The sequence below is a fragment of the Octodon degus genome, unplaced genomic scaffold, assembly GCF_000260255.1.
Source record: "Octodon degus isolate 3935 unplaced genomic scaffold, OctDeg1.0 scaffold00164, whole genome shotgun sequence".
NCBI classification, from domain to species: domain Eukaryota; kingdom Metazoa; phylum Chordata; class Mammalia; order Rodentia; family Octodontidae; genus Octodon; species Octodon degus.
Window position 1 is genome coordinate 1,523,924 of NW_004524740.1, and position 17,782 is coordinate 1,541,705.

The following is a 17,782-nucleotide window of genomic DNA, read 5'->3' on the forward strand; positions in this document are numbered from 1 at the left end:
CTTTTCTTGAAAAGTTACAGAGCCCAGCATGGTAGCACATATGTGTAATCCCAGCACTCAGGAGGATGGTTGGGAGTTCAAGACCAGCCTGGGATATAAAGTGAGCTCAAGCCCAGCCTGAAAGGCATAGCCAGACTCTGCCTCTGAAAGACAAAAGAGGAGTCATAGTAGCTGGCAGTCCTAGGCTTCACCCCCATATATTGACAGTCAGTTGCTGCTGAGTATTAACACTCTGCAGAGATAGGCAGACACTCCCAGTTTGCCCCACCCCCCACACCTCTATCTCCAGCTGAACTCATGTCATCTACTATACTTGCCTGTCTCTGAAGACATTTGAGTTTGCCTCTTCTGCTTTAATCCCATCCTGATAGAAGAGATCATGGACTTCACTTGCATTAAGAAAGTCCAAGGCGGCGCCTCTGCTTGAGCTAAGCTCAGTAATCAGAACCTTTCAATGTATCCTCCACTCCTCCCAGGATCACACAAGAGGAGCTTGAGCCTTGGTGATAAAGAAATAAGCCGGTCTTCTCCTTCTCCGGCTCTGGAGCAGCCTTTCAGAGACCGTTCCAACACTCTGAGTGAGAAGCCAGCTCTGCCTGTCATCCGTGACAAGTACAAAGATCTGACTGGAGAGGTGGAGGTGAGCAGGGTCATTTTCTACAAAGCAGCAGGTAAAAGACCAACTGAGTCCTGAAGACTCCAGGAAAAAGTGCTTTCAGTTTTCATTTGGGGAAGTGGTGGGGAATGGGCACAGGCACCAGACACAAAAGAAAATTGAAATGAGAGACTGACAACACTAGCTGTAGGTGAACACACTTCTCAGATGTGCCTTCCACTGACACAGTCAGAGACCCTAAATCTGAAAGTATTCATGGGATTTCAAGAAGGATATTTGGAGGATAAACTAGGATTCTGAGTGCCTGATGTTGTCTAAGTACCGTGTGCAAATCGATTGTGCCCCTGGAGCACCTTGTCACTCTGCTGCATGTGGACACATCAGAATGTGAGACGGAAAATGTTCTGCATCTTCTGTTTCTGTTTGCTAAGTCTTAGTCCTGTGTTATCTTCCTCGTGTGGCAACACACTTAGCTCTCCTTTCCCTGCTTCTTGCTACGTGTGCATGTTTGCAAGCACACGCACGTGCACATGGAACATTATGGTGGTGGCATGGAAAATCAGTGAATTGACATCACCTCTGGTACTGGACACTTCCACAGCGAGTGACTTTAAGGAAGGATCAACATTATTACTTAGTAGAACACAAAAGACAGTCATTACAAGCTAGATGTGGTGGTGCGCACCTGTAATCCCAGTACTTTAGAGGCTGAGGCGGGAGGAGAACTGTGAGTTCGCGTCCAGCCTGGTATACATGGTGAATTCAAGACCAGCCTGAACCACATAGCAAGACCCTGTCTCAAAAAAAAGATGGTCATTACTGAGAGAAGCTGCCATAAATCATTTTCCTCACATTCGTAGCGTGTGTGCTCAGAAGCCACTTATATTAGTAATTTAAATAATTATCAGTGGGTTCAAAAAACATGTTTATGAGGATGGTTTTAATAAAAAGTCTTCCAAGCTCTTTTTCACTGGTACAAGTCCTAAGTAGAGGATCCTGGGCTGACCTGTTTAATAACCCAGCTCTTTTGATACACTTCACAGGAAAATGAGAGGTACGCATACGAATGGCACAGATGCCTGGGGAGTGCCCTGGCTGTGAGTATGTCACCTTTATGTCCGCACATACACAGATGTTCTTCTCTGTCATTTTGTCTTCTCCTTTTGCATGGACAGAGGCAAACTTGAGGGGAATCTTCTTTCACTGCCCCGTGTAACAGGACAGTCATATCTCCTAAGTAGATTTTCTTTCATGTGTATTATCAAACAGATGAGTTGTCCCCTCAGTCTGTCACTGTGTTTAAGAAATGTCAAAGTGAGGGCTGGCCAAATGGCTCAGTGGACTAAAGCACCTGCAAGCAGGCACAGCGGCCAGGGGTTCATTCCCCCTGCCTACAGTGCCAGCACCACCCCCGGGGCACACTGAGATGGCAGTTGAGACTGGGCGTGGTGGCACACACCTGTAATCCCAGCTCTTGGGAGGCTGTAAACAGGCGTTTCACTAAGAGTCCAATCTAGTAGGGAGATCCTTAACACCCTGTAGACCCTTCCCTAAAATACAAAAAATATATATCAAAGTGTAGCAGGGTATGGTGGCACATGCCTGTAATTCTAGCACTCGGTAGGCTGCGGCAGGAGGATCATTTCAAGTTCAGACCAGCCTGGGCTACAAAGTGAGCTCAAGGCTAGCCTGAACTGCACAAGCAAGACCATCTCAAAAAGACCAAAAAAAAAAAAGATACTACCTCTGGCTAAATGAAAGTATTATTTAAACTGAAAAACTTTTTTCTCTTCCAAAGAAAGAGAGGGTGGTTTCTTCAGGATTAAAACTAGTTTCAGCATAAGCGTATGTACATATCAGTCACTCATGTGGTTTTTCACACTTCCTGACTTTTCTATTGGGTTTGCTACTAATAAGTTGATTTGCAGTGACCATTCTTGGTTATATATGATACAGTTTCATTTCTTATAGGTCATTAAGAAAGCAAATGATACCTTAAATGGAATCAGCAGTAGTGCTGTTTGTACAGAAGTTATTCAGTCAGCCCAAGGCATGGAATATTTATTAGGTATGTTCTTTTATATTTTACATATTAAAAATCATTACTCTTAATTATTCTCAGTTTTCACTGACTTTATAAGACCACAAGATATGTACAGCTCCGCTAAGTAGCACCTGCATTTGCAGAGGAGATAATGAAATGACAGTAACAGCTGTTTGACTTAAGGACTCTATAGCTAAGTGTTCATTCTTCATTAGGTATAATAATAACAGTGTAAATATTATCTGTCCCTGATTCATCAAAGAATCTGAAGTAGTGAGGCATGAAAATCATTTTGTTGCCAGTCAGTTCCTTACTATGCTGTGTGGAGTTTTCTCTGTGCCCTGAACGGCATGCACAGCTTCCTTGACTTGCTGGCCATCTTCATCTGTTCAGCAGCCCAGTCCCACTTGAAGCTTCAGTCTCCGTTCAGCTCAGTGTGCTCCCCTGCCCAAGCTAGGTCTTCCGTGTAGCCAGGCACATGCACTGCAGCCCGATCTCCAGATCCTCACTCAGTTACCACCTTCTCCGTGAAGCTTTCTCTGGCCTTCCTCTTTCTTTACTTTTGTTTTTTGAGACAAGGTCTCTGTGTAATTGAAGCTGGCCTTGAACTGACTGTGATCCAGGCTGGCCTCTGACTCAGGGTAATCCTCCTGCCTGGGCCTCCCAAGTGCTTGGATTACAGGCATGCCCCTCCATGCCCTGCTCTCTGACCTCCCTTTCTCAGCATGCTCCCCTCTCCCTGTGCCTGGCACTTCCATCCCTGACTCTGCTTGGTTATTTCATTGGCCCTGTCATCTTTAATATCATACATGTTTTCTGATGCTTGCTCTTAACTGTCTCCCTCCCTTCACTACAACAGACCTCCAAGTGTTGAGCTTTGTCCCCCGCTGTGCCATGACGCAGCTTCTGTTTGTGGCACACAGAGCACTCAGAGGCTTTGTTGGCTGAGCAGATGAAGGGGCGCTGCCTCTGCCTGACTTGTCCCCTTACTGTATGTCCTCCTTCCCTCTCATGCAAGCAGAAAATTGCACTGCATTAACAGATGACCTCCAGATGTGTGTGTGTTTTCCTCTGGCAAGGTTCCTAGTACTTATGGAAGATTCTCTTAGAAATGCCCTCAGTTCTTAGTTTCTTCCATCCACTTGGAGAAAAGAAGAGAAAAGCATAGTGCTATATGCAAGGCTGATAATGCCCTGAAATTCTCCAGCATTCATTTACAAAGGCTGGGGTGATGTTTCTGGTGGCTGTCACATTACAGGCATTTGGGATGTATTTGGGAGATGTCCTTGGATTGTAGAGGTTTTTGGCACCTCTTTTCCTTGCTTAAAGAGTTGAGCCCCAACTTGAAAACCACAGGAAAAGAACCATCCTGCATCCTGTTAAGTGTACAAAACATAAGTGAAGCCATGAACTTATAAATCCTTGAGGATTCAGAAGGATCAGATACTTCTTTAATTATTCTGTGACAATGTCAACATTTAGATTTTCTTAAACTCATTATTCCCATTCTCAGTAAGCTTACAGGGATTTGCCAGGTTCAAACAGAAACTCATACAGAAACTTGGAAGGAAAAAAAGCTGATAATTTGTACAGTGCCTGCTGTTCTGGCACTGTGCTAAGCCTTTCACAGCACTGACCCACTTGCTCCTTTCATCTACTCTTTGAGGAGATACTGCTATTGTCCCACCTTTACAGCGGAGGAAACTGAGGCCGAGAGGTTATATGATTTGCCCAAGGTTACATGGCTACTAAGAAGTAGGGGAGGAATTTGAATCCAAGTAGTATAAAATCTGTGCTTTCAGCAGTAAGCTATCCTGCAGTACTGACAGGTAACAGACAGGTGGGTTGGTCAAAGAATCGTAGGCTGCCTCTGTCCAGATACTTTCCTTAATTCCAACTGAGAGAGCAGCCAGGAGTAATGCTGCGTTGTTTTGCCCATCTTTTCCTCTACACTTCCAGCGCCTAACTGTACTCTCACCCTTCCAGGCGTTGTTGAGGTGTACAGAGTAACCAAACGTGTGGAGCTGGGGATAAAAGCCACTGCAGTGTGCAGTGAGAAACTCCAGCAGTTGCTGAAGGACATCGATAAAGTTTGGAATAACCTGATTGGCTTCATGTCACTCGCCACACTCACCGTAAGCCTCATAGACTTTTTCTAGAAACCTGCTAGGTTGCAAGGAGCATGTGCTTACAATGGCAGTTACTGAGGGATGATGGAGCCTACTGGATCATTCCTTTGGAAGAAGGCAGTGTGTACATGGGGCCAGGGTGGCTTCTGACTAGATGTGGCATGCACAGTACCTAGATAAGAGGAGAGGACATTTACTCTACCTATATTCTTTTCAATTCATATAGATACATTCAATTAAAAAAAATTGGTTCTATTTTCTCTCTTTGTACTTATAATGATTTGCATTTCTATATATGTTCTTTAAAAAACCTCTATGGAGTCAGGTGTGATGAAGCACATCTACGATCCCAGCATGTGGGTGGCCAAAACCAAAGGATCGCAAGTCTGAGTCTGGTCTGGGCAATGTACTGGGGCAGTCCAGGCTCAAAATAGAAAAGTGAAAGGGGTTGGTGTGTAGTTCAGTGGGAAGGCCCTGAGCTTTGTCCTGTCAGGACAGGACAGAATAGGACAGACTTCATAGGAGCTGGGGGTATAGCTTAGTGGTAGGGCACTTGGCCTAGCATGTGTGAAATCCCCAGGAAAAAAATAAAAAATAGTTCTATTATGTTGCTGTCCTGTAAGTAGCTCATTTCTTTTTCTTTAGGCCTTAAAGTCTTTTCATTTTTTCCTGTTGTAAATAGCCCTACTGTGAATAAACAGGAGGTCAGAGTCTGTGCTTCTTGCATGTGTGTGTATGTAGCTGATACCGCTTCTGTTCCCCCAGTACTGGGAACTGAACCCATGGCTTTCTCACTAAGCTACATCCTCCCCACTACACACTCCTTTTCTCGTAACTTTGAGAGAGGGTCTCATTCAGTTTCCCAGGTCTGACTTGACCCTGTGCTCTTCCTGCCTCAGCCTCAGCTGGGATTTACAGGCATGTGCTACCACACCCAGCTGCCATGCATTTTTAATATGGTTTTCCAGATAGCATTTAATTTCAAGAGACTTGGCAGTGTTTCAAATGATAATTTACTATTTCTGTTTCCATTGTGTGTAAGATGCTCATCTCTTTTGATGATTTAGTCAATGGAATATGGTTACAGACTTTATGTATTTCATATTTTAATATATATATGTATGTGTGCTATTATGTTTATATCTGGTGATACCTTTATTTCATAATAGTCAAAAGTTTATCTTCCTCTCATACCTGGAATAAATATGATACCCCCTTTTAAAAACTATGTTACCTGTCTCAACAAGATTGCACCTCTGAGGGCCGGCCAAATAGCTCAGTGGGTTAAAGCGCCTGCAAGCACACACAGGGGCCCGGGGTTGGATTCCTGGGCCTGCCATGCCGGCCCCGCCCCCGGGGTGTGCTGAGTCAGTGATTGAGACTGGGCGTGGCGGCGCACACCTGTAATCCCAGCTCTTGGGAGGCTGTAAACAGGCGGATCGCTATGAGTCCGATCTAGTATTGAGACCCTAAGCACCCTGTGGACCCTTCCCTAAAATAAAATAAAATAAAATTACAACTCTGGTAGGAATCAATTCTCACTGCTCTGTACCAGAAGCCAGGTGAACATCCAGTTGTCCCAACATGTCTTAATCAGTAAATCTTTTTTTTTATTTTTTTTTATTTTTTTTTTATTTTTCAACAAATAATACACTGCATATATTCTTCTTAGTGGTTAATTGCTGTACAAGATGCGGACTTGTGATCCTATTTACAAACACCATTAGAACAAATCATTCTATTCATTAAGAGAATGCAACTATATATCTATCCCAACCACTTTGAATACACAGATACAAAATGGACATTCATCTGTATACCCCATTTTTTCTAAGTTCCGTTATTGAATATTATAGGTGTGTAAACTCAGCAAAATATTCTAAAAGAGTCCAGTAGCCCATAATAGCATTGGGTCTTCTGTTTAACTGGCAATGTCAGAAATTATTGACCTGAGTCCCCCACAGCTTAACTTAACAGCATGGCTTTATTTCTTATAATTTCGTCTTCATACTTTTCTGCTGGATGGTTAAGACCAAGGTAAAGCAGGACCTATGCAACAAGAGTTGTAGCTTTTTGGTCTGAGAAGGTCAATGAAATGCCCTCTTAATCAGTAAATCTTGCCACCATTGTTACTGCTTCTGACTTACAATATTAAGTTCTTAAAAGAGTTTAATTTCCAGAATCTGCTTTCTTCTTTTGAACTATTTTTTAATTTAAAACCTGAAGTCATACAAATTGGGTAATAATTTTTAAAAATCACTGTTCTGGCCAGTATAGAAAGAGATGGAATATAAACATTTGAAAATAAGACACAAAATTATGTGTATTTGGCTGCTAAAATTCTCCTAGAAGCTGAATTCAGTAGACTGAGTGTATTGGGTTTAGCAAAAAGTCATAGCACCTCTGAATTTAGAGAATTAACAATAGGAAATATAACAAAAATAAAAACCTTTGTTTTTTGTTTTTTGAGTCAGGGTCTCACTATGTAGTGCAGGCAGGCCTTGGACTTGCTTAGGTAGCCCACGCTGGCCTGAACACAGTGATCCTCCTACCTTAACCTCCCACGTGCTGGGATTATAGGTATGCACCACCATACCTGATTAGAAACTTTATCTTTTTATTTTTTGATTGAAAGTTTATGTTTTAACTTGCCAAAATGATAATAGAATTGTGTTTGATGAAATCTGGATTTCTAAATATTCTTTTCATCTTTTTTTTTCAGGATTAATGAGTATTTATAGTGAAACAAAACTACTTTTACTCTGGTACAAGATACTTACCATCACCCTTCACTCACTGGCATAAACCCTCCCCTAGAGATTTCCCTGTGATGGCCTTGCCCAATTTCCTTTCAGTTATACTAACAGCTGATGAAGTTTTCTGTTAGGGGTTTAGTGACATTAAACCACATGGCAGCCTGACAGCTTTACTCTATTGGCATCTTGTTTTCAAGTAGAAAAAGGTGACAAAACTACCAGAGATAGCCCCTATATCTTGTTTCCTCAACCTGTCTGGAGATGGATGGGGTCAGTAAAGCCAAAGAGATGCAAAGGCTTTTGAGAGGGAGCAGGTTGATTTAATGTTAATGAGATAGGGCTAGAGAAATAGCTCAGCAGCCTAAGTGCCTGCCTGGTAAGCACCAGGTCCTGAGTTTGAATGTGAGTTCGAGCCCCCATACCAGAAAAAAAAATGTTAATGAGATACAACTTCACAAGTCTGTCTTGACAAGAACTTCTTAGAAACAAATTTATATCCCACTCTGTTTATATCCTAAGATTATAATTTTAAAACCACCTTACTTTACATTTGGACTTTATTGTCCTTGTTTTGGTGACAGTTCTCTTCACGATTAACACTTTGAAAACTAGATTTTTATACAAATTCTCCAGTCAGCTCCCCCCAACCCCTTTCTTCTGTTGTGGCTGGAAAAAAGGCTGGGCCTGATTGCAGAGAATCTCATGAGCTCTTGGAAGAGAAGGTATCACAGAGGCCAAGTGCATTCATCTGTAGATTAGTGTTTTTCAGCTTGAGGGGAAAGGACAATTGGAGGGAGTCCTGGCCTGAGTTGTGGCCATGCGTTTACTGCGTGAGGTTACTCCTCAGGAGGTGTGGTGGAGGCCCGCTTCCGTCAAGTGCATCTTCACAAACATCCAAGCCCTGTGGCGTTGCAGCTCATGAGGAGGACTTGCCTTTTAGACTCTAGTTGCCTCTGCAGGATTTGTGTGTAGTAGAATATGCATACCATAAGGTTTAAAAACGTCTTAGTTGCACCGTTCCATGAATTTTGTGAGTGGTACTATTAGATGAGCTTTGACAAGGGCATAGCCCCACACAACCCATGCTGTGTGAAAACAGACCATCCCATCATTCCAAAAAATTTGCTTATTCATCTTGTTACTCATAATCCCTGCTGTGAGCTTGTATGCCTTGGGTTAGTTTTGTCAGACTGCCTTACAGAAGCCTTGGAATTGAAGTTTATTATTTTGAAGAAAACCATTTGGGCTTGGGGCCATCTCACCTGGGAAGTGGTGCGCCTGTTTCCATATGGTGGCCGTGACTCCTTTCATGTGTCAGGGAAATGGAGAGAGGGGAAGACAGCGCTCCAGATGCAGGGCGCATCACTGCAGAGGGCTAAGGGGAGCAGAGGACATGGTCTTAGGCTTCAGCTTTTGTCTCCTTAGTGTTTATTTAAGCTGGATGTTAGGCAAAAACTTTTGTGTTCTCTTTTCGGTTTAATGCTCTCTTTGTCAGCGGATGGAAACTCCCTCTTGTGGTAGAAGCATTCATTCCACTGTACACACCCCAGACCGTGCAGGAACGCTGTCTCCAGAGGTAAAGGTGTTATGTAGGAGTGAGATGGGGTGCTGTGGTGTTGGCTCCCCGCGTGAATTGTTACCTAAGCTTTTATCTCGTGGATATGGGTTGAAGTTCAGTGAAATAATTCAGTCCTGGGAAACAAAACTGATCCATTTGTGCCATATAAAACGTAAGAAAAGAGAATGGAGCGTTTTTCACCAGGCCTCTAGTCAACTAGAAATCACAGAAGCTCTTCGATTCCACTGTTGTCTTCAATATAATTCTTTGGCAATCTCTGGAAACAGTGAATTTCACAGTACTTCCTATTGCTATGGCATATCAAGAAAACTTTTTAATGTTAGCAATTTTTCCTCACTTTTTCAGTCTGCACGGTGTTTTGGGGCATCTTTGCTAGGTCTCTGCATGGCTATCCTCAGTTGACAGACAGAAGGTGACTGTGGTAGACAGAAAAATGGCCCCCTTGATGATGCCCATGTCCCCGGACCGTTCATATGTGTTGTTATGGTTGATACATTGTGTCAGCTTGGGAACTTGAGAAGTTTAAGCAATTCAGCAGGGGGCTAGGAGCCTCACTTTGTAAACCTCCGGCCTGTGCAAAGAGGGGCATGAGATGGGGTGATGAGAAGGGCATGAGACTGCACCTGCCCTGGGGATGGCAGCCTGCGTACAACATAAGGGAAGAAGTAAGTTTGTGCCCCCAATTCACTCCTGCTTTTGCTGTCTTCTGCTGCCTTGAGCTGTTGCCCCTCACTATGCTACCCTGCCTTGGAGCCAGCTGATTATGGACGGAAACCTCCACTAACTGTGAGCTAAAATAACCTTCTCTTTCCTTCCTTAATTCAGGATGTACAGTATTTTGTCCAAGCAACAAGAGATAAGTAACTAAGACATGGAGGAATAGAAACTTTGCACATGGGATTAGGTTAAGGGTCTTTAATTGAAGCGATTACCCTAGGTTATCCATGGGAGACCAGTGGCAGTCACAGCCATCATTCCAGGAGGAAAGCAGAAGGGTAAGAGAGAGAAGCAACTAGCAACAGAAACAGAAAGAGAGATTGGAAGATGCTGCCCTGTTGCTTTGAAGACAGGACCCTGCACCTGTGATTGCACTGGCAGTCTCTAAAAGCTAGACAAGGCCAAGGAGAGATTGCTCTCCTGAACTTCCAGAAGGAATGCAGTCGTGCCAACCCTTGTTATGCTGCTGGCCTCCAGAACTGTACCACAGGTGACGGACTAGCAGTTACACCTTATGTGGTTTTAACCACGTCATGTGATTTTAAACCCTTATATGTTTATACTTATTTGTTACTGCAGCAGTATGAAGATAAACACAAAATATTGCAAACAAGCTAATACCAAAAGTCTAGAATTGTTTATAACCTGTGTCACTTTTTATCTCTGTCACATTAGACTAGGTTCTGTTCTGGTGTGGCAACAACACCCACATGTGTGTGTGTACACACATCTAGGAATTATGAAACCACCAAACTTTCCTTCTTGCTCATGCTGTATATCCGTCCTAAGGTGGGAGGGGTGCCACACAGAGGAGCCAGGCTGTTGCCCAGGAACCCAGGTCAACAGAGCCTCTACTAGATGCTGCTGATGCCCATGAAAGAGTCATGGAATAAGACAAATAGCCATTGGTCTTAAAGGCTCCCTTCCAGGCATGACCCATAGCCTTATATTGTCTATTGATCATAGCAAGTTACACAGTGCTGTCTGATTTCAAGGGGGCAGGGAAGGCCCGTCCTACCATTTTTCTGTAAAAGAAGAGTGAGAATATTGGTAAAGCACACCGATTACTACCAAGCTCCTTTCTTCAATAATGAACACCATTCTAGCCATTTATTACTGGCCAAAAATTCGGGATCTTATGTGTCGTTCTGACTCTAGGCCTTGGCAGTGTAAGGAGATCATTTATAATATAACTTTTTTAAAAAAATTTACTAAGTGCATGATGTATCTGCCAATTAAAGTAGATGATTGCTTTGTAGTGGCTTGTAGAAGGCATACTTTTATACAGTGAGAACCACTGATTGGTGTCAAAATGTTACTGTGCACTGCAGTATAATCCTCCTGCTTATAGAGGTATGGTTGAGAAGATTAATTTGTCATTTGAAAGATTAACATGGGCCAGGGAGATAGCCCAATGGAATAAGTGCTTGCCTGGCAAGCATGAAGTCCTGAGTTTGATCCCTGATACCACCAAAAAAAAAAAAAAAATTTAACTAGATCATAGGGTAATTTCTGTGAAGCCTTATGGTTTTTATTGGCGATTACATTGTAACTTTTTATTTAGTTTCCTTATGCCTTCAATAGACGTATTACAGGGCCTCTGTTAGCTGATTCCAAGATTCTGAGTTTTCTGAGGCTGATTATTTCTCAGTCCTGATTCAGCAGCATGATAAATTATAATGTAGATCACAGAGTGATACTGTGTTTAGCCTTTTTTAGAAACTTGTCAGAGTTTGTGAAATGTGATCATCCTCTCGGCTAGTTTTTCCTTTCCAGAGCACCTTTAGCCCACCTCTGCATGTCCCGGCAGGGCTGAGGAAAGGAGTTAGCAAGTGAAATGGTTACCATTTTGCAGGTGACAGACTAGCACACAAGCAAGCGATCATACCAGCCACATCTGTGTTTGGCCAGAGCGGCCATGATTGCCCTGAAAAAGGAGAGAGAGAACAGCTACCCTCTTGGCTAAGGCCGTGAAAGTTTACGTCAGTGACATGAACCAGAGTGCTCTTGTGTCTGTCCTTCCTGGCCCAGGCGTGGTCTGTTGAAGGAACGTTTATACAGATGGTTCATGATTTATTATTTCAAATTAGAGGAGAAAAATATATAATGCACACATTTTCCTAGGGCAAAGCCTTTTTTAACTCCTAGGAGTTTTTATAAAATAAAAATACCTTATATAGTTTTGCTTAGTTCTGTGAAAAGTTTGGTGACCCCGTAGTGGTTCAGCCTGGAGGAGTAATGGCTTGCAGATGTACAGTCACCTCAGCAGGAATTTATCATCATCCTACATCACCTCAGTATCCGTGAGGACAAACCAACCGCCATGCCAGGATCCCAGATTTTTTATAATTATTACATGTTTGCAGTACATAATGCTTTACATTCATTATGGGGAATTGGTACATGTACAAAAAGAACCTTTTGGAGGGGTGCAGCATCAGATTTATTTTTAATTCTTTATCAAGTTACTTATAATCACAGATTAATGGCCAGGCTCCCCAATCTTAACCAGCTGAACTTCAGGCCCAGTTTCCACATTCCTGCAGCACCCGCTCACATGCTCAGAGAAGATGTTACTGTATCCTATGGCAGCGCCTTTGCAGTCTTCAGATGCCTTCTTGTCTGAGCCCAACAAAATTGAGTCTCCACTCCCCTCACACGAGTGCCACCACTCTTGTTTCTGGTGCTCAACACAGGAAACCTGTTTGACCCTTTTACTTTGTTCCTGTCAGCCCTTTCTGTCTTCATCTCCTTTTCCTCTTGCTTAGGCCCCATGGCACATGCCTTTATTACCCATGCCCTTCGCTCACACTCCTCCTCAGGCCAGACACAGCCTGGGTCAGCTCACCTTCCCCCTTTCACACCCCTCCTTGACCTCCTGTGCCAGTGGAGGTGATCTCCTGGTCATTTTGCTGTCCTGTGAGTTTCTTGAGGCTACTATGACAGACAAGCGAGTATCTCGTTTTCCACTGTGGAGAAGACATAGGCCCTTTAAGAAAAATCCCTCAACTTCCAGGTCTCACCGAAGATTTCCTTTTGTTGCAGTGGTGTGCTGGATCCACTTCTCACTGGCTAATTTTTAAATGTTCAGGACTTTGGTAAGCCAGTTCTTGAACACAACTGATTTTTAAAATTAAATTACATAAATATATAGTTTAAAAAATATATTAAAAACAGCCTGGAGGGCTGGTGAGATGGCTCAGTGGTCTAAAGCACCTACTTAGAACAAACTTAGCAAAGCACAGGGACCGCGGTTCAATCCCCCAGCACCACATGCCAGCCAGCCCCGCCCCCTGGTGGGCTGAGCTGGCCACACACACACACACACAAATAAAAATTTTTAAAAAATAAATAAATAAAAACAGCCTGGAGCTGGGGAAGATAGCTTGGGGTCATAAGCACCTTCCTGGCAAGCCCAAGGATCCGAGTTTGATCCCTAGTACCATGTGCTATGCCAGCCCAGAACCCTGGGCGTGGTGGTGCATGCATGCCTGTAATCCAATGCTGGGGAGGCTGAGACAGGAGGATCACTATGAGTCTGAAGTGCATAGTGAGACCCTGTATCAAACAATTTAGAAAAAGAACAGCATCCTGGCGTGATAGTAATCCCAACTATTTTAGAGGCTGAGGTAGGAGGATCACAAGTTTAAGGACATCTAAGCAATTTAGCGAGACCCTGTCTCATGATTTCAAAGGAGGGGCAGGGCTGGGCATGTGCCATGGTGCTCCCTAGGTTGTCACCACTACCACTAACTAAATACTCAAAGCTTTCCATTTATTTTACTAACATCTTGCTTTAGGAATTATTTATGTCTATCATAGGGCATTTACCTATCTTTGCTCCGAATAGAAGAATTTCTTTAGTGCAAAACCCAGAACAGTGTTTGACAAGCAAGGACAGCTTTTCAGCCTACACAAGTATTGTTAGCACAAAGACCTCCTGTGGCCCTGGACAGCTCTGTGGCCCCACAAGACTGTCTGTGCAGCTTAGCAAGTAAAAAAGCAGCGCCTACTGATCCTGTGCCTCAGCCTGCCTGCACGTGCGCCTGGGGAGCAGGTGTTCATTGTTAGTGTGTGGACATGTGAGCTTTCCTATGTAATTATTAAATGTGGGCCTGTGTTATAAGATTACTTGCAGTATTACAAATGGAATTTTTACTACTAACAGTTATATCACATATTTTATATGCAGCCCAAACAATTCCTTGCACAGGAGGGCCAAAAGGCTGGACACCCATGTCCTGGGCTATTGTATCTGTCTGACACTCATATGAGGAGATGCCTTCCCAGCTGTGCTCAGGGACATTACATTACAAGTCTGATGTCAGCAGGATGCTTCAGATTGGGGCTTGATTTATTTTGCTGTTTGAATTTAAGATAGTAATGGGGGAAATGTTAATGATGCAGATTAAATTTCAAAGTCTGCTATATCTGTAGCCACTGTATTGTGAGTAACATGAAAGTTAAGATGTTTCCCAGTATGCAGCAAGAAAGTTAAGTCTTTGACAAATGAATGTCTTTATTTTAGTCTTATTTTTTTATTAATTGTATTGAGAAAAAATAGCAATGAGACAGTTTCAAAACCGATTAGTAGGACAGTTTCAATAATTAATACATTGCATACTGTTGTCTTCATAGTGGTTATTCATAGTACAAGATGCAGACATGATATCCTGTCCAAACACTATTAGTACAAATCTTTGTTCTCACTGAATTAAGAGAAAGTAGCTGTATATCTAGCCTATTTTGTATATACAGGTACAAAATGGTCCTTCATTTGTCTCCCCTTTTTTTATTTAGTTTTGTCAGAGATGGGGATTCCATTGCCATTTAAATATCATAGGTGTGTGAATTCAGCAAAGTAATCCAATATAGTCCAGTAGTCCATAATAGTAGTGGGTTATCCATAGGACTAGCAATGTCAGGAGTTGTTGGCCTGAGCTTTTTGCAGCTCAGCATATTAATATGGCTTTACTTTTTTTAGTCTTATTTTAACATGAAAACATCAACCACTGGATGTGGTGGTGCATGTCTATAATCCCAACCCTCAGGAGGCTAAGGCAAGAGGATGGCTGTGAGTCCCAGGCCAGCCTCAACTGTGCAGCAAGACCTTATCTCAGGGAAAAAAAAAAAAAAAAATCTATCAACATTCATGTCAGAACTACTCTTGTTTGAGCCCTTCTCCACTGTTAGTGGGAGTGTAGACTGGTAAAATCACTGCAGAAATCAGTGGGAGATTCCTCAAATATCTAGGATTAGAGGTTCCATTTGATCCAGTTTTTCCCCTTCTGAGTATTTTCTCAGAAAAATTAGAAGTATCATACAGTAATATATGTGCACCCACTTTTTAGCCGCACAGTTTGCCATAGTTAAATCTCGGAAGCAACCCAAATGCTTATCAACTGAGAAATAGACTTAAAAAATGTATTTTTATACAATGGAGTATTACTCAGCTATAAAGAAAGATAAATTTGAGGCTTTTATAGGTATATGGAAGCAACTAGAGACCATACTCATAAGTGAAATAAATCAAACTCGGGCTGGGGATATGGCTCAGTTGAATAAGTGCTTGCCTAGCAAGCACTAGGTCCTGAGTCCAATCCCCAGTTCTAAAAAAAAAAAAGAGAGAAAAGAAAAGAAATCACACTCACATGTGGTAACATATTGTCTCCCTAGTGTGAGAATCTGCAAAAGTAAGTAAAATCTGAAAGGTACAATAGATACTGTGAAAGGGAAAGAAATTGCTCAAAAGGAAAGAACAACTGGGATGGAGGAAAGAAGGGATATGCATTTTAAAAAAATAAAACCAACAACTCTGATTTTTTAAAATGTATTTTTAGTACAGGGTCTTACTACACAGATGGGACTTGTAGTGATCCTCCTGTTTTCAGCCAAGCGCTGGGATCACAGGCACACACCACCACGCTCAGTCTCATTCACTATCTCAGCACACCCTGGAGGTGGGGCAGCACAGCAGGCGTGGGGTGGAACCCCGGCCCCTGCGTCTGCCTAAACAGGCCTGATTTTTTTTTTTTTTTTTTTAAAGACAGCTTCTTGCTGTGTAGTTCAGGCTGGCCTCAAACTTGCAACAGTTCTCCTGCTTTAGCATCCTGAGTGTTAGAATTGATCCCATCCAATACATAGAGAGAGACAGAGACAGACAGACAAAGAGACAGAGTGAGGAAAGAAAGAAATATACAGATCTTAAGCATTTATTTGGCTCAGTTTATATTCTGGTTTTGTAGTAGTGGGGACTGAACCCAGGGCCTTGGCCCTGTTGGCTGTTTTCACAAATAGAGCCACATAACCTGGCTGCTTCGTGGAATTTTCTCCTCACTCCCTGAAGTCCGCTCTTGCCCTTCCCTAGCCAAGCCCTGGTCTGATTGCAGAGCAACCACTGACCTGATTTCTGTCACTTTAGATTTGCTTGTTCTAGTGCTGGATATAAATGAAATTATGTCAATGTATGTGTTCTTGTGTCTGGTATCTTCCACTTAGCATCGTGTTTTTAAAAGCTTTTCCATGTTGTTATATCAGTTTGATCTTTTATTGCTGAGTAATAATTTGTACTGATACATCATGGTTTATTTTCTTCTTAATAGACATTTGTGCTAGTTCCAGTTTTGGCTAGCTTGGATAAAATTCCATGAATAGTTTTGTATTTAAAAAAATATTTTTGGCCTATATTTTCATTTTCTTGGATAAGTATCTGTGGGCGAGTTGGAAGCTCGTATTTAAACTGTTTGTGGGTTTTTGGGGGGTGTTTCTTGTTTGTTTGTCATTTTGTTTGTTTTTGTGGTAGCAGGAATCAGACTCAGGACCTGCCACTTGCCAAGCAGGTGCTTATGCTGCCAAGCTCTCTCTCTAGCCCTCATACTTAACCTTAAAGAAACAGCCTCCCAAAATTGAGGCCTACGCTTCTGTCTTTATACAACATGGTCTGCATTGCATAGGTTTGCTCAGGAATAAATCACGTAATGCCTTGAAGAGCTCAGCATGCCAGTTGACACAAGTAAGACTTGGCTGTCGTTTTACTTTGTCTAGCTGCTGACTTTCAGATCTCAGCACTGGTGCTGAACATCCAGGCACCTGCACACGGAGCCCCTGGCCTTAGCTGTCCCATGGCATCACCAGCTTGTGCCAAACTACTCTTCTCCCCCATCCTCCATCCCCTGGCCTGGTCCCCTACATGGGCTTTACGAAGATGGATCTTTCCTTTGCTCACGCCTGTCCCTTCACATCTAGTAGGCCACCAGTCCTGTTGATTCTACCATTTTAATAGCTTTCTCATGTATCCCTCCTCCTCTGTTCCATACTATTGTCACCTTAGTTCTTATTGTCAGTGTCCCCAGGATTGCTGCAGTGGTCTTCTGAGACCATCCTTTGGGAATGTCCATGGCCTGCACTGCAATGAGAGGGGTCTGTCCACAAAACAACCTGACCTTGCCACAATCCAGTTGGACACTTAGTGACTTCTAGGAGAGACCCAGCTCCTAACATTCCTGTCGAGGTCCTGCGTGAACTAAGCCTCATCTTCCCCCAACTCCTTCCTTTCATAAACTTGGTTTCCATCCCCTAGATTTCTTCCCATTACCTAGACTTTTCTCAAGAGGACTTTGTTCTGTGCTGGTTGTTGTACATCTAATGCCCTTCTGCTCCTACCTCACCTGGCCGCAGCCCCCTCACCTTGCACATTCCATCAGCACCCGGCCAGGAGGATTCTCAGTTCTATGGGGCTTTCTCTGCTGACTGGCACCTTCCCTGTCAGGTTGGGCTAAATGCCCATCACACGTGACCCAGCACCCAGTACTTTTAAGTACTCATGGCATTGACTTTCCCAGTGCCCCCTGACTCCCACTCGAGACCTGAGTTTTCAGAAGACAGTGAATATGTTTATCATGCTGGATTCTCTGGCAGTTCCACTATAGCAGGAACTCAGTG

General features: G+C 43.0%; 1 protein-coding gene across 10 annotated transcripts in view; it reads left to right on the forward strand.

Annotated features, from left to right (window-relative positions):
* Positions 1-17,782, forward strand: part of Synrg (synergin gamma) — a 78,789-nt gene that overhangs the window by 57,826 nt on the left and 3,181 nt on the right. For all 10 annotated transcript variants that reach the window (XM_023703116.1, XM_023703117.1, XM_023703119.1 and 7 more), the window contains 4 exons: positions 477-640; positions 1,660-1,713; positions 2,588-2,684; positions 4,647-4,795. In XM_023703116.1, coding sequence (XP_023558884.1) covers positions 477-640; positions 1,660-1,713; positions 2,588-2,684; positions 4,647-4,795 — 464 coding nt within the window. The remainder of the gene's footprint in view (positions 1-476; positions 641-1,659; positions 1,714-2,587; positions 2,685-4,646; positions 4,796-17,782) is intronic.